A 24,426-nucleotide genomic window follows, 5' to 3' on the forward strand; every position below is an offset into this window, starting at 1 on the left:
TAGTTGTAGCCAATTTAAAACTGAAGCTAAAAAAGAACTGGACAAGTGGACAAACAGCAATACAAAGGTTCAATACAGCCTTCCTTCGAGATACTGACAAACTCAATGAATTCAAGATAGCTCTCAACAACAGATTCCAAGCCTTTCAAGATCTACTGAAGGAAGAAGAAACTACCATGGAGGACAACTGGAAAGGCATCAAAGAAACATTGACTTCAACGTGTCAAGAGGTTCTGGGCCTAAAGAAACACCATCATAAGGAATGGATCTCTATAGAAACACTGGACAAGATCAAAGAAAGGAAGAACAAGAAGACAGCAATTAACAACAGCCGAACACGAGCAGAGAAAGTCCAAGCACAAGCTGAATACATAGAAGCAAACAAGCAAGTGAAGAGGAGCATTAGAGCCGACAGGAAGAAATACGTGGAAGAATTAGCAACGACGGCAGAAAAAGCTGCTAGAGAAGGAAATATGAAACAGCTCTACGATACAACGAAGAAACTATCAGGGAAATACAGTAAACCAGAGAGGCCGGTCAAAGACAAAGAAGGCAAGCCAATCACTGAAATTCAACAACAGCGAAACAGATGGGTAGAATACTTCGAGGAACTCCTGAATAGGCCGGCTCCAATGAATCCACCGAACATCGAAGCAGCACACACAGATCTTCCTATAGATGTCAACCCACCAACGACGGAAGAAATTAGAATGGCCGTCAGACAAATCAAGAACGGGAAAGCAGCAGGACCCGACAACATACCAGCTGAAGCACTGAAATCAGCATGCTTTACCCTCTATTCAAAAAGATTTGGGAGGAGGAACAAGTGCCAATGGACTGGAAAGAAGGACACCTCATCAAGATTCCAAAGAAAGGAGATCTGAGCAAATGTGAAAACTACAGAGGCATTACACTACTGTCAATACCAGGGAAAGTCTTCAACAGAGTGTTGCTGAACCGGATGAAGGATGCAGTAGATGCCCAACTTCGAGATCAACAAGCTGGATTCCGAAAGGATCGGTCGTGCACAGACCAAATTGCAACACTACGGATCATCGTCGAACAATCAGTTGAGTGGAACTCGTCACTATACATCAACTTCATTGATTATGAAAAGGCATTCGACAGTGTAGATAGGAGGACATTATGGAAACTTCTTCGACACTACGGAGTTCCTGAGAAGATTGTCAATATTATCCGGAACTCATACGACGGACTACAGTGCAAAGTAGTGCATGGAGGACAGCTGACAGATGCATTCCAAGTAAGGACCGGAGTCAGACAAGGCTGTTTACTCTCTCCCTTCCTCTTTCTTCTGGTGGTCGACTGGATTATGAAGACCTCGACATCTGAAGGAAAACACGGAATACAATGGACAGCTCAGAACCAATTAGACGATCTGGACTTCGCAGATGACCTAGCCCTCCTATCGCATACACACGAACAGATGCAGATAAAGACAGCCAGTGTAGCAGCAGTCTCTGCATCAGTAGGCCTCAGCATACACAAAGGGAAAACCAAGGTCCTCAAATTCAAAGCGGAGAACAGCAATCCAATCACCCTTGATGGCGAAACTCTGGAAGATGTAGAATCCTTCACATATCTGGGAAGCATCGTCGATAGACATGGAGGTTCAGATGCAGACGTAAAGGCGAGGATTGGCAAAGCAAGGGCCGCATCCCTACAATTGAAGAACATATGGAACTCAAAACAACTTTCAACCAATATCAAAGTGAGAATCTTCAATACGAACGTCAAGGCAATTCTACTGTATGGAGCTGAAACTTGGAGAACTACAACAACCACAATCAAGAAAGTACAAGTATTTATAAATAGCTGTCTACGCAAGATACTCAACATCCATTGGCCGGATACCATCAGCAATAGCCTTCTGTGGGAGAGAACAAACCAACTTCCAGCTGAAGAGGAAATTAGGAAAAGACGATGGAAATGGATAGGACATACATTACGCAAATCGTCAAACTGCATCACGAGGCAAGCTCTAACTTGGAATCCTGAAGGGAAGCGGAAAAGAGGAAGGCCAAAGAACACGTTACGTCGGATAATAGAAGCAGATATGAAAAGGATGAATTACAACTGGAAGGAGCTGGAAAGGATTGCCCAGGACAGGGTTGGATGGAGAATGCTGGTGAGCGACCTATGCTCCTTCACGAGGAGTAACAGGTGTAAGTAAGTAAGTAAGTAAGAGCCAAAAAGTGGCTGTGAATGAGGGAGATAGTAATTAATAGACAGGCCATAACTCAAGAATGATAAATCATGTAGTAATAGTCTATGGGTTAAATTAAAGCTTATAATAAGAATAATATAAATATACATAATCTGATTATTGAACAATTATACAATGAGAATATTTATAGAATATTAGTCCATTGATAGTCCTCGGAAGTTACCTGTAATTTAATCTTCACTGGGATATAACAACTTTGGCAAGTTTTGCTGACTGTTCATACTCAAAATTGGTTTGCTGATTAACCGATTTCATTTATACTGGTGGTTACTTTTCAGTGTTCTCAAGGGCCATTGTCATTGGGTCATTTTAAGGCATGTCGCCATTGCTAACATTAATGAGTTTGATTGTCGTGTAAGCCGAATAGGTCAACTTTGGCCTGTTCGTGCTGTGCGTAATTGATTCACGCAATCAATGATCGGAATAATATATGTGGTATGTATGAATGATGCGAATGGTCCACCAGGGTGTTGGGTACCTGTGTGATTGCGCCACAGGATTGAGCTGTGCTATTCAGATTGTAGCCTATATGGTGTCTGTATCTGAGCTGTACTGCTCGGGTTGAGCCTGGGAGGTGTCTGGCTCTCCTGCGAAACAGGATTAAGCTGTACTGTTTGGGTTGTCACGTGAAAGTCTGGGTGGTGTCCGGTTATCCTGAAAACCAATATAAAATTACTCTAGCCTATAAGGGTATGCTATATAACTGTGAACTTTAGTATCAGTGTAACAGTTAATAATAGTTATTCGCAAGCCTCTTATTTTATTGATTATTAATTATATTAACGCTACTGCACTCTGAAACTAGCCTTCAAGTACACTGTTACAGTTTATGTATTGTTGAACACACGTTGAAACAGATGTGATTCACCTTGTATAAACTACTCATTTAAATCGAGAAGAAACTCCTTTTTTTAAATTAAAGAATGATTTATAATGCGAAAAGAAATTTCAAATAATCTTATTTTATGGGATATAATTTATTCTCTTGTATTTCCTATCAGAACTAACCATAATGATTTGCATGCAGAAGCCATACAACTGAGTTTAAAATTTTTTATTACTATTCATAGTTTACTCTTGTACGTTTTATTATATGCTATCATTTTACTCAGTAGCTAAGTGGATAACGCGACGGCGTTTGAAGCGAACGGTACTGGGTTCGAGTCACAGAGTGAACATCAACTCTGAGGTGCAGGTACATCCAGCTGACGAGTCCCAAATGGGACGAAACACTCGTCCTGGATTCGAATGCTAGCCACTATCCACCTTTACTTATATTGCTTGTGAATTAAAGCAATACTCACAGTATGCACATATACCAATAGAAGACTGGTCAATTGCAGTCCTAAACATCAATGGGAAGATTCAAGTAAAGAATATCAAGTGAATTTTACAAAGTTGTTTTGATTACAGATTATAAGTAACATTTATGAAGAAAATGTTAGTTTTTGGATCTAAGCTTTAAAAAGTAAAATGTACACACAGTGGAATAAAGAGTTTATATGAGGTTATTTTAGATGAACATTTGGAAATATTGTGTTTTGAATAAAGAGTTATACTGGATATTTGTTTTTTAGATAACTTTAAATTTTGTTTCTAATTTGTTTGTTTATTTGTATATATGTATGTTTATTTGATCAGTTGTATGTTGAGTTTATCAGTGGTACAGAAATTGTACATCTTTGCTCTTAAATAACTGTAATAAAAAATATTAAATACCATCAGTAATGCATAACAGTAATAATAGTCTATGTGTAATAATAATATATAACTTATTCATTCAGTAATGTATAATATTTCAGTTTTTGTATGATCATTTCGTTTATTACGCTTTCTAAAACGTAGTAAACGATTTGACAAAGCTGTTTTAAATGATCCAGTCAATATACTATACACAACAGGATTTACACATGATGCAGCAAATGATAATGTTTGTGATAATAGTTTTACTATTTTCATCGCTGGTACAAATGGAAAACTAGCTTCATCAAAAAAGAACCATGAATTAATTATATGTGTTGGTAGCCAACATACACCCCATAATGTAGTGACTAATACAACCAGTTTAGTCGCTTTAGAACGTAAACGTTTTTTCTTTAATTCTCGTGTAGCACGTATCAATTCATTTGGATTTTGTTGTATATTTTCATGGAAATCACACTTTTGTATACAACTTTTTGTACTAGAACGGTGCCCAGTTCCAATATTACTAGTTGTGCTAGTATTATAATCTGATGTCGTAGTATCATCAGATAATTGTTGTTCTAAGCGTTGTTGTTGGCGATGATGATGAGGATGATTGTCATAATTGTGGGATATATTTTCATGTGTATCATCAGACCTATGTGATCCACATTGTTGTTGTATACTAAACAATCTTCTTTTCTTTGTTGATTTTTGACTTGAATTAAATGATTCATTAGTGTTACTGTTATTATTGGTAACACTATTATTGTTGTTTCTTGTATAAATGGAATTGTCATGCAAAGAAGTACGTTTTAATTGACCTGTTTCTCGTTCTGCCACATTCTGTAGATAAGAAGGAAGAAATGGATGTTCTAATACAGTTTTTTAGTGGTATACAAAATGAAATATTGATTTAATTAAAATTGGACGGGAAAGAAAACTTCTAGATAATTAAATTCATAGTGTCAATAGTGTTAAGTGATTTCTAAAGTTTATTTCTTAAGAAAGAAGATGATTTCATGTGATCTTTGGCTTAAATTTGAACAGAAAATTCCAAAATAGTTTCGATTCAAAGCAATATGGGGCGAGACGGTAATGTATGGACGAGCCAATCAGAAGCGTTAGAGGGATTTCAAGGTCACGGCGCCAATTTTAGTACCTGATGCTCACGTACGATCGATTTACAGTGGATTTTAAAGAAGACGTGATAAGTGAGCGGCTATAACAAATGGGATTGCTAAGAAGTTCCTTTATCTGTGACTGTGGTAATCAAATAGACAAAACAGTAGTGAGGAAGCGAAAATTTAACAGAGGACGTAGTATTAAAGAAGACTGGGTAAGTAACACTTCCATAAATATACCTCACAGGTCCTTGGAATTTACGACAGGTCAACCCAAAAGGGACACTTCCAAAGGGTGAGAAACTGGCAGGCAACGACTATAATACTAATTATATGGGAATATGTGCAGGCAGGTACTACAATATATACAGACGATTGGAGAGCGTACAGATGGCTGCATGCACTTGGTTATGTGCATCATGTCGTTATCCGCAAGCACCATTTTGTGTACCCTACAACCGGAGTGCACACTAACAATGTTGAAGATATGTGGTCGAGACTGAAGGAGTTTTTACGACCTTATCATGACTCGAGAGGCCGACTATTATGGAGCCATATGGATGAATCCCTCTACCGTATGCATTACGATTTCCGAACCTCTTTCCAACCTTGACAAGTTTTCGAACCATGTAGAAGAAATGTATCGACTTTAATTTTTTGGTTTTGTATAATATATTTTTACTTTATACTAGCTGTTTTATGATTGGTTGATACTTCTCAAGTTCACTTAAGATTCGTTCAAAGGTCGTCCATAGACTGTAGTTTCGCCAACTGTCATTCAGTCATTTTTAGATGTTGACTAAATTGTTACTGATCATTAGATTCTTATCAGAATAATGTAGATAACTTTTGAACAGATTTCACATCAAATGGTTCATATTCACACAACGAACTGAATTTTACATTTGAACATAAGAAAACAGTTATTTAGAAGTGAATTATTTTCAGCATTACTTGTTTTCGATTATTCCTCTGAAGAAGTTTAAACAAAACTGCGAAGAATTTATTTCAGTCGTTCAGGTTCTTAGAAATACAGTTTGATATCAGAGGAATCATATTGAATATATCGTAGTTTATATTTAAGAAACGAAACGGTGAGATTATTGTTTCCAATAGTTAGTTTGAGCACACTACATCCAACTTTTATAGATTTTCGATCACTAAATAATCTTAGCTGGACTAACATTTGAAATCTGAGGGGTCGTTTCTTCCTGGTATCAGACTACTCAGCAATGCGAAATCACGATCTTGCACGTTGTGTTTGAATGTAAGACGTCAGGTCTTGCGTGTGAGGTCCTAACCTATAGAGCACTGAGCCGGCACCCAACTACAATCTCCACAAATTTCACAAACTAGTAACAGTCATGTGCTCATTAGTCATTAGCTCTAAGATGTAACTCCTTGGATTCTAGCGAAAAGCCGTGACCAGTAATTTTCAACCGTATATGGTATGAGACAGTCATTCACTGCAGACAGGAGACTGAAATTCTTAGGCTCGAGTCCCGAGTGTGTGATCGTGGATGCATACTACTTAGGACTCTCATATTTAGACGAAATGACCGTACAGGTCTTCGACAGTGTTCTAGCTGAGATCGACTCGTAATTTTAAGTTTAAAGGTATATTATTTGAACAGATGCACCGTGTGTTGACATTTCTTATATTTCTTCCTCAATGAAAATACTACTCATTCACATATAACATCAATATTTGGTTTAATTAGACACATGTCATTTAAAGATGGGGATACTGTCACAAATTTCATCAAAAACAGTGAATATTCAATATTTAAACCAAAAAAACAACTTGAAAAAATTGTTGTGACAGTATTTGTTTTTCATAATAATTAAGATCCTGTCAACTACTCAGTTTTTGAATAATGTATATATGTGTTTACTGGATGAGTAACTTTCGAATGAGATTAGGTTAAAATTAGTGGACTGTAAAAGTTAGGTTTACAACTAATCGTATACTACTGACACCAACAGTTAGTAATGTAAGCGAATAACACAAAGAATGCAGTTCCATTTGTTCACGTATTTCGTCTTTTCTGAGTTTCCTAATATCTGTAATGTCGTCACGGGCTAATTTTCGTTAGGAAGCTATTTAAATCTTCAAATTTATTAATTATCATTTCCTCTCATTATTTTACTACTTAACAGCACGTACCTACGTTACTTTATAAAGCCCTAGAACAAAAAAATCGATGAGACTATAATTTATAGACGACCTTTGAGCGACGCTGGAGCGTCCCTGAGTATGTTCACCTACTTACTAGGGCTAAATGAGGAGTTTAAGCCGGTGTGAGGAATTAAGATTATGATTTAGGGTTTTCATTACAAGCTGACATAAACTAAAATGCGAAAACGCTATTTAGCCAAATGGATGAATGAATTTCGTGCTAAAATCCAAGACCTATTATACTAAATTTGATTGGTTTGTCCATAATTTATAGTCTTGCCAAAAAATCTAATGAATACTTCCTATGTTAAAATCGTCACCCTTTTTATTAAAGATGACTTAATTATCATGCTTGGAAATGTAAGTTTCAGAGTTGAATGAAAAACCTTTAGTTAAGTAGTTTCAATTGTTTTTATCTCTCAAAGATAATAATTACTTATTTCAGTAAATATTTTATTATAAATACAGAAATGCCTACAAGCAATGATTGAAGAAATAAGATTATGGACAGTAAGTAACAATATGAATTGATTTTTACTACTTTTGTTTGTAGTATTCAGTAGTAACAAAACAGAAAAATGGAAATCATTGTTTATGATCATGGGTATTGTTTTGTTGTTATGTGAATAATCTGAATACATTTTGTAGTGGATAAATAGTGTTAATTGTTGAAAACAGTAATTAAATAGAAATTTTAATAAGAGTTTTATTATATTATAAGGAAAGGAAATATTTTCGAAAATCTTTAACATGTATCAATCTAAACAAAGCATGAATAATAATGCTTATAGAGTACAATAACTTCATTGTATTTCATGCAATTGGTTCCCTTTATGAATTTAAATAGAGCAAGAACAAACATTGATGCAGAATAGTATGAATTCATATTATTTCGAGGTTTCTCGTCCGCTGCTTACAAACCAAAATTGTGATAGAATTTTTACATGGAGATAGTGTGAAACAATTGTAATCAAGTTATTTGCACTCATTTGTGTCAATTGTTTCACACTATCTGCATGTAAAAATTCTATCACAATTTTGGTTTGTAAGCAGAGGACGAGAAACCTCGAAATAATATGAATTCATACTATTCTGCATCAATGTTTGTTCTTGCTCATTGTATTTCACTGATCTCTTTTCAACTATATGATGATAGTAAAATTTCGAACTAACTGAACTCATGAACTATGTTTTGAATTCTGGAAGAATTAATTGTCTATCATCGATGAACAATTTGTTTATAATGAGGTTAATAATTGATGATTTAAAAGGTGGTTGAGTTGTGAGTAATTGTGGTTGATAGTTCTGATATATTGACGAGTACAGTAAAAAAAATATGAAATATGTAAGAAAAAAATGAAGCATTTTGTTTCCAACTTATTGAACTCACTATACTTAAATCAAGAACTTGCCATAAGAGATGTTTGGCGGGAATTTATCTACCTTTGTTTGCGTTGTTCAGCGGTATATATGGTTGAGTTTAAATGTGTTACTTTAAAAACTTTCCTCAATAATTGATTATTTATTTTTAGGATACGATCACATTTGAACATTAGTCAGGTAATACTAGGAAAGAATCATGTTTCCACGTGATTCATCGAAACTGTTTTCATCCTGAAAGATTTCATTTCTCTCTCATTTATTACGAAACTTTGGATTAATGATTGGACTTAGTCGATCACATCATAATGATATAATATATAATATGTACAGATTAATATGTGAATAACTATAAATACGATTGTATACCTTTAGTGAGGGATATAATGGAAACGAAAAGTCATGAATTTTCCGTAATGACGCAATGATTTTTATTTGTTTTGATTTGAAAATCATAATAAAACCGTTTCGCCCGTCACGAATTCATGCTTAGTACAATATATCTATAACATTCAAGGAAATTTAAGCTTTCACTGAGAGCTAAATGAGTAAAAACTGGACAATTTACTTTCCTAGCCTACAAGTATTTATACTTGTTCTAACTGAGGATCAGTTACCTTAACCACTGAAACAATAGTCAGGACTTTACTGTTATTTAGTATTTTGTTGATGGTTATTAATGCTTCATTTTATAGTTTTTTTGTTCTGAGAAATGTAATTTTAAGTTTCATCTTTTGTAAATCTATTATGTACCATAAACCATGTATTTTGCCTAGACAGTAAAATCAAATCTGTATGAGTAAGTATACACCTTGTCTTCTCATAGACATTAATTGATTTCCTCTACAAAATGAGATCATCGAACATCATGAAGTAAATCAGCAAGATGCAAGGATCACTTCTTTATTACACAAATTTTTAAAATAAGTCAATAATTCATAGAAGAGGCGATGTCTTTAAAAGAGATTTTTTTGATCAGTTTTAAGACATATTTGTCTTGGAATACTAAGTTATTGTTGTGAAACAAAGTGGTTACAGTGATTACTTTGTTTAGATACTGATATTAAATGATGCAATATTCAAATGAACTTTGTCATTTTGATACTATAAATGTTTCATTTGTAATCAGATAGATAGGGTCAGTTTAGTAACCTCAACTGTAATTTCGATGAAGTAAAAAAACCAACAATCCGAACTGATCGGCATGTCTATACTGTAAAGTTTCTTCTTAAGAAGTCAGTGTTGATTTGTCTAGATTGTAGCATTTAGTTGGAATACTAATTTCTTTTCTATATTATTTTGTGTTATTAGAAAAAAAAACTAAGGAAGTCCAGTAATTCTATTCAGAAGAATAAAGACATTTCAACGAAGAAAATTTTTCTTTAGACCATATCATTTTCTGAAGCTGTATAATCTTATTTTCTTTATATGTAGTAAAATAAAGGTGTTATAAACTAATCAAAGTTTGTCAAACTTATTTAAGTATTGAATGTAAAAGGAATAATATGCGGACTGTCAGCTCAGTTTGATACTATGCTTTAATACTTTTGAATTTGTTGATTGTCATAATGGTCAGTCAATAAAATATTACTTGACATACATTCTCAGAATTTTTACCTTACATTATATACTTACCTTATTTACTTGTATAAATATTCATAAAACTGAACATTGAAATTCGTTTGCAAGATTATCTGTTTAATAAATTTATTTGAATGATCTACTGAAATTAACAACAGGCAATATTTGTTGATTAGATAGTTATAAGTGACAAAACAATGTTATATAATTATCAGTATAGGGTTGTGGAGATTGTTAGGTTTAGATTGATATCATGAATTGATCAATGCTAGAGCACCATTGAAGAAGTGGAAGCACTGAGAAGCCGTTTTGTCCTTATATAAGACTCCCCAGAGGTGCGTTTCCAAGATCTCACACGCGGGACTCATACCTTGAACCTTCGGTCTCGCGAACTGCTGAAGATTTCGATACTAGGACGAAACGGCCGTTCAATGCTTTCAGGTTTCCAATGGTGGTTTGACATTGATCTATTCATGATATCAATATTATATAAGTCAATTTAATTCAGACAAGAAATAGAAAAATGACCATATCAATATCTCATTTTTTTTACTTTTGACAAACATCATCAACTGTAAAGTAGTGTACCTTTATTGTTTTAATCCATTGCCTATCAACAAACTTATTAAGTTACCTATTCTATTGTAGTTTTGCAATTATTTTAAGCAATACTCTAGTGAATATTTACCAAATTATTTTATATCAGTAGATTATGAAACAATTTCTATCAACAGAATAAATTTCGTTTGATTTTTAAAGGATACTTCAATAATTTTCTTTTCATCCAATTTCTATTCACTTAAATAAAAATGAAAGTGATATTTCACTTGTGTGTGTGATAGGAATTTTTGATTATACCAACGACAACAAAAACAAAAAAAAACGGTTAACGGTTAGTTAACTAACAACAACAACAACAACAACAACATACAAATACACTGAATAGTAGTAGTAGTAGTAGTAGTAGTAGTAGTAGTAGTATTTTCTTTTTATTAGCCACAATATACCATAACGTGTTGCTTATTGAGAATACTCATAATTCAAGTTTAAATTCTGATGTGAGTGTTACATTGTAGAAATAAAAATATAGTTTCACTAAAACTGAATAACTTGTGTTTTATTATTATTTTTTTTAATTTTTATGTATTAAAATATGTATTACTCCTTTTTTTTTGTTTAAAGTTGTTACATTGTATTCAAAGAGAATTATGTAGAATACAGTATTATTATAAACTAAATAAATCCATTCGTTACGATGTCTGTTTTTGTATGTAGATTTAGTAAAACTATATAAGGTTACTGTTAAATAAGGGACATATTTAACTTTTTTTCTAAGTCTTCGGTATCTAAGAGATATTTTCTTCTTATTATTATTATTTATATTGTGGTGCGTGCTACTTATATTGATATAAGTAGTATATGACGCGAGTCAGGAATGTAATGTCTGGCAGCGGGAGATGGGGAAGATCAAGAAAGGAAGAGCGGGAATAGAAAGCAATTAGTATGGAAATGCAAGAACAATGAAGTTAGAGACAATTATTGAACATTTTGCAAATTAAGTATTATAGTATGGTTTTTCTATATTACCAAGTAACTATGTAATTTTGTGTTAAATATAATTCGATTGTCCTCACCTGTGTTCTCCTTTACTACAATATCAGTTTGTTTACAATGGGTTTCAGAAACTCCGTAGATTAAAATTAAGTTAGTGATTCTATCATTTTATCCGCATTTTATCTAACATTTTTAACTTAACAATTATATGCCTTGTAAATTGTTTATTACGACTAAGATTTGGTCAGAAGTTGGTGAAACATTTTGAACTATTCAACAAAACCCGTTTATAAGATCTATTTGGATGTATTACGTGGCGATGTTAGGCTTAAATTGTTTAAATAATGAAGGTCAATTTTTTAGAAAAATGTAATCACGTAATGAAGTATTTAAATCTTTGTATTTTAGTTTTTATGCAATGTCTTAAATATTAAAGCACTATCATCATCTTTTGCGAATTAGAGGACCGTACACTCATAAATGACAAATTTCGAGAAGTAATTCCTTGAGTTCTATCGAGAACTTGTGATGAGTGAGGAGAGTTACGAACTGAAGACAATAGGAGATGGTTAGATAATATCATGAACTGGCTGAAGTTAAACGTATACGTTAATGGATGTAGGCTAAGTAATTTAAAGGCTAAATGTTAACCGCAGGAGCTGAAGGTCTACAGTTCAATCCTCGGTGGGGTTGAGGGTGAGCACTGCTCAGATGTTCTGTACTAGGACGAAACAACTGTTCAATGCTTATTTGGTTTTCGGCAATTATCTTAATTAGTTTGGTTCATGATCTCAATAGTAATTGTTCATTGATTATCATAGTGATCGTTCAGTTTAGGAGACAGTTGAACAGATAATATATTAAAGGTATATAAAATAGTCTATAATAAACACGACATAGAAATGGTAGAAATATTACTGTTATCGGCAAATGAAGGTCAGTTTCTAAATAAAATTTTCTTGATAAAAGAAATCGAAATGTTATAAAAATGTTTATAATAACGGAAAAATAAAATTTTGATTAATTTGTCTGATAAATTCATATTCTGTGTAGGTCTATCATAAGAATTCGGAAATTGTGGGATCAATATATTCCACTTAAAAACAATAAGAAAACAATTCAAGTGATAAATTGAAGTATTACTGGAAAAAAAACTTATGAAAATTTTACTCAATTATTCAAGAGGGTTATTTAAAACAGAAGTATACTTTCAGTTGACCAGTGTGTACCTTCTGTAGGCATACGATTGTCTGATATTTGTTAAAACATTACGCTGTTTATCCAATTTTCCATTTTTTTAATTGATATTATGAATCGTCCAATGTAAGACCACCATTGAAAACGTGGAAGCACTGAAAAGCCATTTCATCCTTGTATGGGACTCCTCAACAGTGTGCATCTACGAGCTCGCACACGGGACTCGACCCCGGATCATTCAGTCTTGCGCGCGAACACTTGACCTGTGAACCACTGAGCCAGAATGCAACTATGTTAATGTTTAACTCCAACCAATCCACGAAATCGCGCCACCGTTCACCATTGTCTTCAATGAGCTGATATCTCACAACGGACCTGGTTAAACTCCACTGGTTACGGCTTCTCACTAGAACTCCATGAAATGCCTCATGAAGTCAGTCACTTGTGAGTAGATGATTATTACCAGAAAGGGTTTTTGTGAAGATTTTGATAATTTCAGTAGTTGAAGTCATGAATCAGTCAAAGCTAGACCACCATGGAAAACCTGGAAGCACTAGACGGCCGTTTCGCCCTAGTATGGGACTCCTCAGTAGTGCGCAGCCACGATTCTGCCCCCCCCCGCGAGATTCAAACTTAGGACCTATCAGTCTCGAGGGCGATTCATTGACTCATGATTTCGACTATTGGAATGATCGAAATCTACACAAAAATTCCTTCTAATAAAGTTTATTCACCAAATATTTTACTGATTAGCCTTCCTGTGAAAATTGCTGATTCAATACACTTTTATGTCATGTGTTTTGTAGCAATATAAGTTTTATTTACTTTTCGTTACAAATAAATATGTCTAGTTAGTGGAAAAAAATTATATGACCCTGGATAATTGAAGATGAATTTTACCGTGTAGATTTATGTTACAATTTTTGTTATCCGAATGAACTGTATCATAATCACATTGAAAGTTTCGCAATATATATATATATATATATATATATATATATATATATATATATAATGAATGAACTGACAATGAATTGTACTGAAGATAATATAATGCAAATCACTATTATACAGTCAGTGATATTTTGGATAAATGGAACAAAATTTTCAAGGATACTCTTATAAGTTCTTTCATCGAATTGGATAGTTAAGAAAAAAATTGACAATCAATTAACATTAATTTGATATTTGTACCAGATATAAGATAACAAACAACTAAGATGTGATTAAAAAACAAATAAATTTGTCTAATGTTAATCTAATATTTTTCTAATGTAAATATTAACTCTTCCTTTTTACAATAAACAGTCTTAAGTTGTTGGTTGACTAGATTATTACTAGTTAAGTGATAAACAAACGGTTTTTAATCGTTTACTAATGTAGATTAGCATTAGACTACTTTTCATAAATAGAAGAACAGTGAAATAAGCTTAGATTTTTATAAATAGGTAGATGGATAGTGACTAGGAGTTGGATTTAGGACTCTCATTTCCTCCTATTCGAGAGTCGTCATCTAGATGTACGTGCTTCGAGACCCGAACCTAGTAGTGTTTGTTTCAAACTCTCTCTCTCCCTCTCTCCTCTCTCTCTCTCTCTCTCTCTCTATATATATATATATATATATATATATATATATATATATTGGTTGTTTAAATCTTCCCACTGATATCTAGGATTGCGATTATTCGTTTTAATTTAGCATGTGGATCCTGTGCGGATTGCCTCGATATTGCTATTAAATCACAAGCAATTTTTTATGCTCAGTGGACGAAACACGCGTCTTAGGTTCGACTACTAGTCTCCATACATCTTTGCTTAAAAAATGCCTGTGACTTAATGTCAATATCGAGGTGATCCGTCCAAGATGTACACACAACGAAAGCTTAAACAACTAATATACACTATATAAATAACTGCCTTAATTTCTCTGCGTTTGATACCAAAGTGTACTCTTTAATAAATATAGTTGCACGCTATGCGTATTGTGTTATCTTTTAATAATCATTGAACCAGTACAGTTTTAAATAGTATATTATGATAACATATAAAACGTTTGGTTAATTTCATGTTAAAAATTATTTTCCCATTAGACAATTGAAAAAACACTAAATAAATTATCATCAAATACTTTTAGTCTATTATTTATCTGATAGATTTTGAAACAGTATGAAACTTATGGATGTCATAATAAAAAGTGTATTTCACTGATCTATAATCCTTATTTAACAATAGGATAACACCGAAAAAGGACAACTTTCCATGAATCATTGAGATAACTGTTTTAATCAGAATTAATCATCGACACAGAAAATCCTCTTGATTAGCTACTATTGATGTATGTTTAAATAAAGGTTTACTTGTTTACATCGACATTCACTTTTTTTCAGTAATTTCAGTGGTCTTTTTATGAGAAGGGCTTTTTTGTGGATATTATAGTAATTTCGATAGTTCAGATCATGAGTCAATTGAAGCTAGACCACCATGGAAAACCTGGAAGCACTAAACGGCCGTTTTGTCCTATTGTGGAGCTTCTCAGCAGTGCGTATCCACGATCCTGCCGCGCGAGATTTGAACCCAGGACGCTTAACCTGTAGGCCACTGAGCTAGCATGCAATTCTGCTAATGTCTAACTCCAACCAATGCACGAAATGCTTTTAGGAACACTAGCTGTTTGTTGTTTAGTGGATAAAAATAAATTCAGTTCTGAAAGTTGAAAGTTTTTAGTTATATTTCATCGTACATTGCTAAATATACTTTTACGTATAGACTGTTTCCTGAAAATTAGGTTGTTTTTTCTCCTCTTGTCTTTATATGTGCCAGTTAGACACTCATGTGAAACAGTCTATAGCAATGTAAGTATTCCAAATAAGATATCAATATGCACAGTCATTACATTGATACCAGGATCATTAATCAGCTAGTTTTAAAAGATGAAAAGTTTATGAAGTATTATTATAAATAATTAGTTTCTATAATAATTAAAACTTCACAAGTTATCTACAAACTAACTAAAACAATCATTAGGTTTCGAGTGACTTCAATTACCTTAATCAAAACAATGAATTAAGCTATTTATCTTCACAAATTTGAAATTATTGTTATGACAACATTGAATTAATAGTTATCATTTTCAAATATGAAATCTTTCTTCCTGAAATTTATTCAATATCTCTCATGATCATTAGTTTAACCCCATTTTTTAGTGTAAAAACTAACTTTCGAATTTGATAAGATTAATTTGAATGATGTTATCTATACTACAATGTTATTTTACACTATTACTATTTGACAAAAAATCAATTAACCTGTGAGGACGGTCCACGGGTGAATTCGAGGAAGCCCTAAGAAGCTCAGAAAGAGCCAAAGATATTCCATCCAATCATCTTTTGGAGGAATACTCTGGAATTTGTACGTTTAGCTTCCCGATTGGACAATGCTAATAACCTCCTGTGTGCGGATTGGATAGCTATAATAATGATTTCGTTTTTACTAAAAACTATGAATACCTGACAGTTTGGTCTATAATTTTACACTGTCTGGAATAACATTCCTCTCACCAGTCTTCTGTCTTCTCATTGTGACTTAGAAAGGTTCTAGCCTTCATGTGCTGAGGTTATACGCGTCATATCAGAATATAAGCTCTAGATATAACATAACCATAAATGGTAAACATGTTGTGTGTGCTACTGATGTCGACAAATATAAATAGTATGTATCGTCAATATAATACAGAACTCATATGATGGATTACACTGCGAAATCGTGCATGGAGGACAGTTGACAAAGCCGTTCAAAGTGAAGACCGGTGTTAGGCAAGGTTGCTTACTCTCACCCTTTCTCTTTCTCCTGGTGATCGACTGGATCATGAAGACGTCAACATCTGAAGGAAAGCGCGGGATACAATGGACATCTAAGATGCAGTTGGATGATCTAGACTTCGCAGACGATCTGGCCCTTCTATCCCAAACACAACAACAGATGCAGGAGAAGACAAACAGTGTGGCAGCAGCCTCAGCAGCAATAGGTCTCAATATACACAAAGGGAAAAGTAGGATTCTCCGACACAACACAGCATGGACCAATCAAATCACAATTGACGGAGAAGATTTGGAAGATGTAAAAGCCTTTACGTATTTGGGCAGCATCATTGATGAACAGGGTGGATCTGATACAAATGTGAGGGCGTGGATCGACAAAGCAAGAGCAGTGTATTTGCAACTGAGGAACATCTGGAACTCAAAGCAACTGTCAACCAACACCAAGATCAGAATTTTCAATACAAATATCAAGACAGTTCTACTGTTTGGGGCGGAAACTTGGAGAACTACGAAAGCCATCATCCAGAAGATACAAGTGTTTATTAACAGTTGTCTATGCAAAATACTTCGGATCCGTTGGCCAGACACTATTAGCAACAACCTATTGTGGGAGAGAACAAACCAGATTCCAGTGGAGGAAGGAATTAGGAAGAATCGCTGGAAGTGGATAGGACACACATTAAGGAAAGCACCCAACTGCGTCACAAGACAAGCCCTCACATGGAATCCTCAAGGTTAAGGGGGAGAGGAAGACCAAAGAACACATTACGCCGAGAAATGGAGATAGACATGAGAAAAATGAACAAGAATTGGATGGAACTAGAAAAGAAGGCCCATGACAGAGTGGGTTGGAGAATGCTGGTCAGCGGCCTATGCTCCATTGGGAGTAACAGGCGTAAGTAAGTAAGTAAGTAAAGTAATGTATCGTCAAACAAAAAGGAATGTCTGGCAGTAGAAGGTTAAGAAGATCAAAGAAAAGAGAGTGAGAACAGCGAATGATTGCTGTGGAAATTGAGGAACAATAAAGTTTGAGACGACTGATTGACATTCGCAAAAGAAACAGTCAAGTTTGAGACAACTAATTGACATCTTGTAAATTAGGTATTTACTGTATGGCTCTCAGAACTCCAACTGGAGTCCCTCTAGGAGCTACTGCCGGTCTCAAGCCCGGATAAAGAAGAAGGGTTGGGCATGGGGTTAGCGTCCCCATCCCGTAGTAAACTAATTCGCTAAAAAATCGCTAACCAGAAAAAATTATTCAAACCTTTTAAACTCTGCCCTGGGAGTCAGAAGGTCTTCATTTAGAAGAACTATGACGCCTCATGATGAAAGTCGAGTTCCGTCGGAAGTCACGAGGCCGATGCCCCTTCTGACAACCAGAGCAACCATTTATTTAGGTACATGGAATACTCGTACAATGTGGGACACCGGGAGAGTCTCTTCCAAATTGCTGCAGAAATGAGGAGGTACAACCTAGAGGTGCTTGGGATCAGTGAAACACATTGGACACAAGTTGGACAACAACGACTAACTACAGGAGAGCTCCTGTTATACTCCGGTCATGAAGAAGAAAATGCACCACATACACAAGGAGTTGCATTGATGCTGTCCAAACAAGCACAAAATGCACTTATAGGATGGGAATCTCATGGACCAAGGATCATGAAAGCCTCGTTCAAAACAAAGAAAGAGGATATTTCAATGAACATCATCCAATGCTATGCGCCTACATACGACTACAATGAAGACGCCAAAGATCACTTCTACAATAGGCTGCAGTCAATGATCGAGAAGTGCCCAATAAAGGACCTGACCATTCTGATGGGAGATTTCAATGCCAAGGTTGGAACGGACAACACTGGATATGAAGACATCATGGGACGACACGGACTGGGAGAAAGAAACGAAAATGGTGAGAGATTTGCAAATCTATGTGCCTTTAATAAACTGGTCATAGGCGGCACCATATTCCCACATAAACGCATACACAAAACCACATGGACTTCACCGGGTCACACTACACAAAACCAAATCGACCATTTCTGCATCAACAAAAAGTTCAGGAGGACGATGGAAGACGTGAGAACCAAGAAAGGAGCTGGTATAGCATCAGACCATCACTTGCTGATCGCCAAGATGAAGTTGAAACTCAAGAAACACTGGACAACGGGGCTGACAATATCAAAAAAGTTCAATACGGCCTTTCTTCACGATACTAACAAACTCAACAAATTCAAGATAGACCTCAGCAACAAGTTCCAGGCCTTTCATGATCTACTCAATGGAGAAGGAACTACTATGGAGGGCAACTGGAAGGGAATCAAAGAGGCAATCACTTCAACATGTCATGAGGTCCTGGGCCACAAGAAGCACCATCACAAGGAATGGATCACTGTTGATACACTGGATAAGATTGAAGAAAGGAGGAACAAGGAGGCAGCAATCAATACCAGTCGAACAAGAGCAGAGAAAGCCAAGGCACAAGCTGAATACACAGAAGTAAACAAACAAGTAAAGAGGAGCATCAGAACTGACAAACGGGAATATGTGGAAGATCTAGCAATGACGGCGGAAAAGGCTGCAAGAGAAGGAAACATGAGACAACTGTACGACACAACAAAGAAACTCTCTGGAAATCGCCGCAAACCAGAACGACCAATGAAAAGCAAAGAAGGCAAGGTAATCACCAACTTTGAAGAGCAAGGAAACAGGTGGGTAGAACACTTCAAAGAACTATTGAATCGACCAGCTCCACTGAACCCACCCAACATCGAAGCAGCACCCACAGACCTCCCAATTAATGTTGGCCCACCAACAATTGAAGAAATCAGCATGGCCATCAGACAAATCAAGAGTGGCAAAGCAGCAGGACCGGACAACATCCCAGCAGCGGCACTAAAAGCAGACGTAGCGGCAACTGCAAGGATACTCCACATCGTCTTCAATAAGATTTGGGATAAGGAACAAGTACCAACAGATTGAAAAGAAGGACTTCTGATCAAAATACCAAAGAGAGGCGATCTCAGCAAGTGTGAGAACTACAGAGGAACCACTCTTCTCTCAATGGCATAAAGAGTCTTCAACAGGGTGTGGTTGAACAGAATGCAGGACTCCATAGACGTTCAACTTCGAGATCAACAGGTTGTTTTCCGTTAGGATCGATTGTGTACAGACCAAATTGCAACTCTACGGATCATTGTAAAATAATCAATTGAATGGAATTCATCACTCTACATCAAATTCATTGACTACGAGAGAGCATTTGATAGCGTGGACAGAACAACACTATGGAAGCTTCTTCGACATTACGGCGTGCCTCAGAAGATATCAACATCATCCGGAATTCCTATGGTGGGTTAAATTGCAAAGTCGTGAATGGAGGACAGTTGACACATTCGTTCGGGGTCAAAACCGGTGTCAGGCAAGGTGGCTTCTCTCACCCTTCCTCTTTCTCCTGGTGATCGACTGGATCATGAAGGCTCCAACATCTGAAGGGAAGCACGGGAGACGGTGGATATCTAGGATCCAGTTGAACGATCTAGACTTCGCAGATGATCTGACTCTTCTATCCCAAACGCAACAACAAATACAGGAGAAGACGAACAGTGTAGCAGCAGCCTCAGCAGCAATAGGTCTCAATATACACAAAGGGAAAAGTAGGATTCTCCGACACAACACAGCATGGACCAATCAAATCACAATTGACGGAGAAGATTTGGAAGATGTAAAAGCCTTTACGTATTTGGGCAGCATCATTGATGAACAGGGTGGATCTGATACAAATGTGAGGGCGTGGATCGACAAAGCAAGAGCAGTGTATTTGCAACTGAGGAACATCTGGAACTCAAAGCAACTGTCAACCAACACCAAGATCAGAATTTTCAATACAAATATCAAGACAGTTCTACTGTTTGGGGCGGAAACTTGGAGAACTACGAAAGTCATCATCCAGAAGATACAAGTGTTTATTAACAGTTGTCTATGCAAAATACTTCGGATCCGTTGGCCAGACACTATTAGCAACAACCTATTGTGGGAGAGAACAAACCAGATTCCAGTGGAGGAAGGAATTAGGAAGAATCGCTGGAAGTGGATAGGACACACATTAAGGAAAGCACCCAACTGCGTCACAAGACAAGCCCTCACATGGAATCCTCAAGGCCAAAGGAGAAGAGGAAGACTAAAGAACATAGTACGCCGTGAAATGGAGATAGAAATGAGAAGAATGAACAAGAATTGGATGGAACTAGAAAAGAAGGCCCATGACAGAGTGTGTTGGAGAATGGTAGTCGGCGGCCTATGTTCCATTGAGGGTAACAGGCGTAAGTAAGTTAAGTAAGTAAGTAAGTAAGTATGTATGTAAGCAAGTAAATAAGTAAGTAAGTATGACTCTCAGATTTTACTAAGATGTTCTGTAATTTTGGTGTAGAAATTCATTTAATTGTCCCAACTTGTATTCTTGTACATTACAAAGATTCTTCTGAAAAATGTTTGCTGACAACAAAGACATACGTTACTCCTGGTTCTTAGCTCTTGCATTTAAAACATGCAATTGAGAAATTATAAGGTATGAAGAAACAAAATTCACTTGAAAAGTTTATGACTAAATTAAGATTACATATATATGAATTAGATTTATAGTGTTTATAAGTGATGTAATGTGATTTTGAAGATGTCCTTCTCTAACTGATAATCATATTACAACTGTACAAATAATGATAATAACACCGTTGGGTGCCGACTCAGTGGTCTAGTGGCTAAGCGCTCGCGCGCGAGACTGATAGGTCCTGGGTTCGAATGTCGCTGAGGAGTCTCACAATAGGAATAAACGGTCGTTTAGTGCTTCCATGTTTTCCATGGTGGTCTAGCTTCAATTGACTCATGATCTCAACCATTGAAATTACTATAATATCCACAAAACCGTTAGGATATAAATAATAATGAAATAAATTTTTTTATGTAAAATTTCTTATCAGATTACTGAAATAACAATAATTAGATTTGTAATTTAAGAAGTTCAAATGCTTAGATAATTTTAAATCAACTCCTGAATTCGAAGGATTGCGATATTTTTCTAGTGTGAACTTGATAGACTAGGTGACTGATATAAAACACTTAAGCAATAAACCTCAATGTAATGGGTGACACTAAGAAATTGGGAGTTCATAAGGAACTTAATATTTGAACGGTTTAGAAGTTAAATAGTAATGAAATAACATTTTATTTGTATCAACTCCCAATGATCATGAAATACACAAATTATTGGCAAATTAAAAGTCGGGATAACCATTCAAGCAACAGGGAAGATCAGTGTGGAAATATGAATCACAAACAAAATTAGCAAGGTTTTTTAAAATAAAAGAACTAATATTTGTCCATAAAACTTCTGGATAGACTGAGTCTTCCTAACATTTCCATAAGTGTTAACACCTTAAAACACTAGTTTCATTATTCTAGGCGTGTTTCGCACATTCAGTCACAGTGACTTTCATATTTTGCATCGTTATACAACAACAGATTCCAGTTGAAAAAGTGTAGAAGATATTATTGAATGACATGGCCGCGTAGAAGGAAGATTAAATTCATTAGATTATTGTCTGCTGTTTTATTACTAATTTCTAAAGGGAAAGGTTTCTCAAGGTCTTTCAACTTAGTAACCTGAACTTTATCAGATGTAACTCAGAATATATGTCAGCAACTATCTCTTTGTAGTCTTTTGTCTTGTCTTGCTTAAACAGTAAATTTTCTATTCTAGTTGAACGAAGTTGATTATGGCTCAGTTCTTATTCACCTGGTGCAATTCGATACAAACTATTCGTGTTTTTTAAAATTTAGTTATAAACTGTATTATTATGTTTTTTTCTGCACGGAAATATCATTTCGTTTAGTTTGGTGGATTTTTTGGTTCTTCATTACGCTAAGCCTTTTCTCAACAGTGATAAAATGAATTTTAAAGTTTCGGTATCGGTAATTATAAGCAAATGATTGAATACATAAATTAGAATTCTAGTGAGAAGCTGTGACCAGTGGGGTTCAACCAAGTCAGGTCTGAGATAGTTATACTCCACAGGCAATGGATGAAGGTTGAGAAATATATTAAACTAATTGAATTTAAACATATACACCGTTAAATGTTAACACAATGGTCTAGAGGTTAAATATTTTCGTGCGGGGGCATAGGTCTCAGATGCAGGATGGTGGATGCATACTACTGAGAAGTCCCATATTAGAATAAAATGACCGTCCAGTGCTTTCATGTTTCGAGTAATGCTCTCATTAATATCAATATATGATTTAGCTGTGAAAATTCTACCATCTCCACAAACCTCCTCATACTAAAAAAGAACAAACCTAATGACGCAATATAAATTTCATTTCAATAACCACTCTGTAGGACAGACTATTTGATACTTGTTTCTGTTACCAGCATTTCATACATATTCAACAACAATAACAATTTAGTTCTCCTATAAATCACATGTCATATATGTGTACTTTTCCCCCCTTTCTCTAGTGTTTTATCATTAGTGCAATGTTTATGATTAGTTCTGTCAACTCCTAAGATTTCGATAAATCCCAAGAAAATCAATAAGTTCCACTTCCTGAATGTGAATGATAATTTCACATTTTGTTTTCTTTTTTTCTTCTCTCTCTTTTTTGACAAGTAACAATCATCATTTAAATGACAAATTTGTAACTTGTTTTTAAAGAATAAAAGTAAATAATTCCAAATGTTTATTAATTTCCTGTGTTTACTTTGAATATTTAAGTCTAACGTAACAATATTGACAGTTTCCGTATTGGCTATTGTTACTTATTATTGTTATGAAATTTTCTCCTTGAAAAGTTATTTACTCAGAAACTATCAGTTAACACAACTGAGTTTTTCGATAATGTAATAAGAAAACGAAGATTATCAAAACTATGTGATGATATATTAGCGCAATACATTTCGAACAATCTGATCACATATACTTGTTAAGAACTAGATTGGAAATGAGGTAAAAGGAGACAAAGATAATAATAATAAGAGTAATAAAAATAATGTGAACACAATTTGGAACCTAATCACTCTGGATAATAAGCCAATATTATCAGGATAGGTTTAAGGTGAGAAAAAACTGTTTTTGAATATACAACACTAAGATCAGAATTTTCAATACAAGTGTCAAGACAATTCTACTGTTTGGGGCGGAAACCTGGAGAACTACGAAAACTATCATCCAGGAGACACAAGTATTTATTAACAGTTGTCTATGCAAAATACTTCGGATCTGTTGGCCGGTTTGAATTTTTGTATGGCTAAAGCTTCAATAAACCTTAGTACACGCCCTTTTACACTTTTATACAACACCACAAAAGCCGAGTTTAGATTATTCTTATAGCTTATTTCGATTCTATGTTTAGCAATAGAGGATGACGGGTATTTATCCTCTACTCTTATTGGATCATTTGATTGTATTTGTTTCTGCAACCATTTTGGTGCATCATCACACACCCTAATTTTGAGATCACGATTGCTCCTCCCTATGTATGTGTGACCACACACATTTAAATTGGTAAACACTGTGTGATATGACGCAATTGTTTTCTTGTCTTTTAGGTTTTCGATGAAACATGAACCTTGTTGCTCCCTTGATAATGACCGCTGCACAGTATGTC

General features: G+C 35.1%; 1 protein-coding gene across 2 annotated transcripts in view; it reads right to left on the minus strand.

Moving 5' to 3' along the window:
* Nucleotides 1–2,063: 2,063 nt before the first annotated feature.
* GALR2_4 (Galanin receptor type 2) overlaps nucleotides 2,064–24,426 on the minus strand; it is a gene marked incomplete at both ends in the record, with an annotated part of 80,724 nt that continues 58,361 nt past the window's right edge. The window contains one exon of one of the 2 annotated variants that reach the window (XM_051215024.1): nucleotides 2,064–4,777. In XM_051215024.1, the coding sequence (XP_051068207.1) occupies nucleotides 4,025–4,777 (753 nt within the window). The remainder of the gene's footprint in view (nucleotides 4,778–24,426) is intronic. The other variant, XM_035734278.1, reaches the window with a different exon arrangement.

This window comes from Schistosoma haematobium, chromosome 2, assembly GCF_000699445.3.
Source record: "Schistosoma haematobium chromosome 2, whole genome shotgun sequence".
In the NCBI taxonomy this organism is placed as follows: domain Eukaryota; kingdom Metazoa; phylum Platyhelminthes; class Trematoda; order Strigeidida; family Schistosomatidae; genus Schistosoma; species Schistosoma haematobium.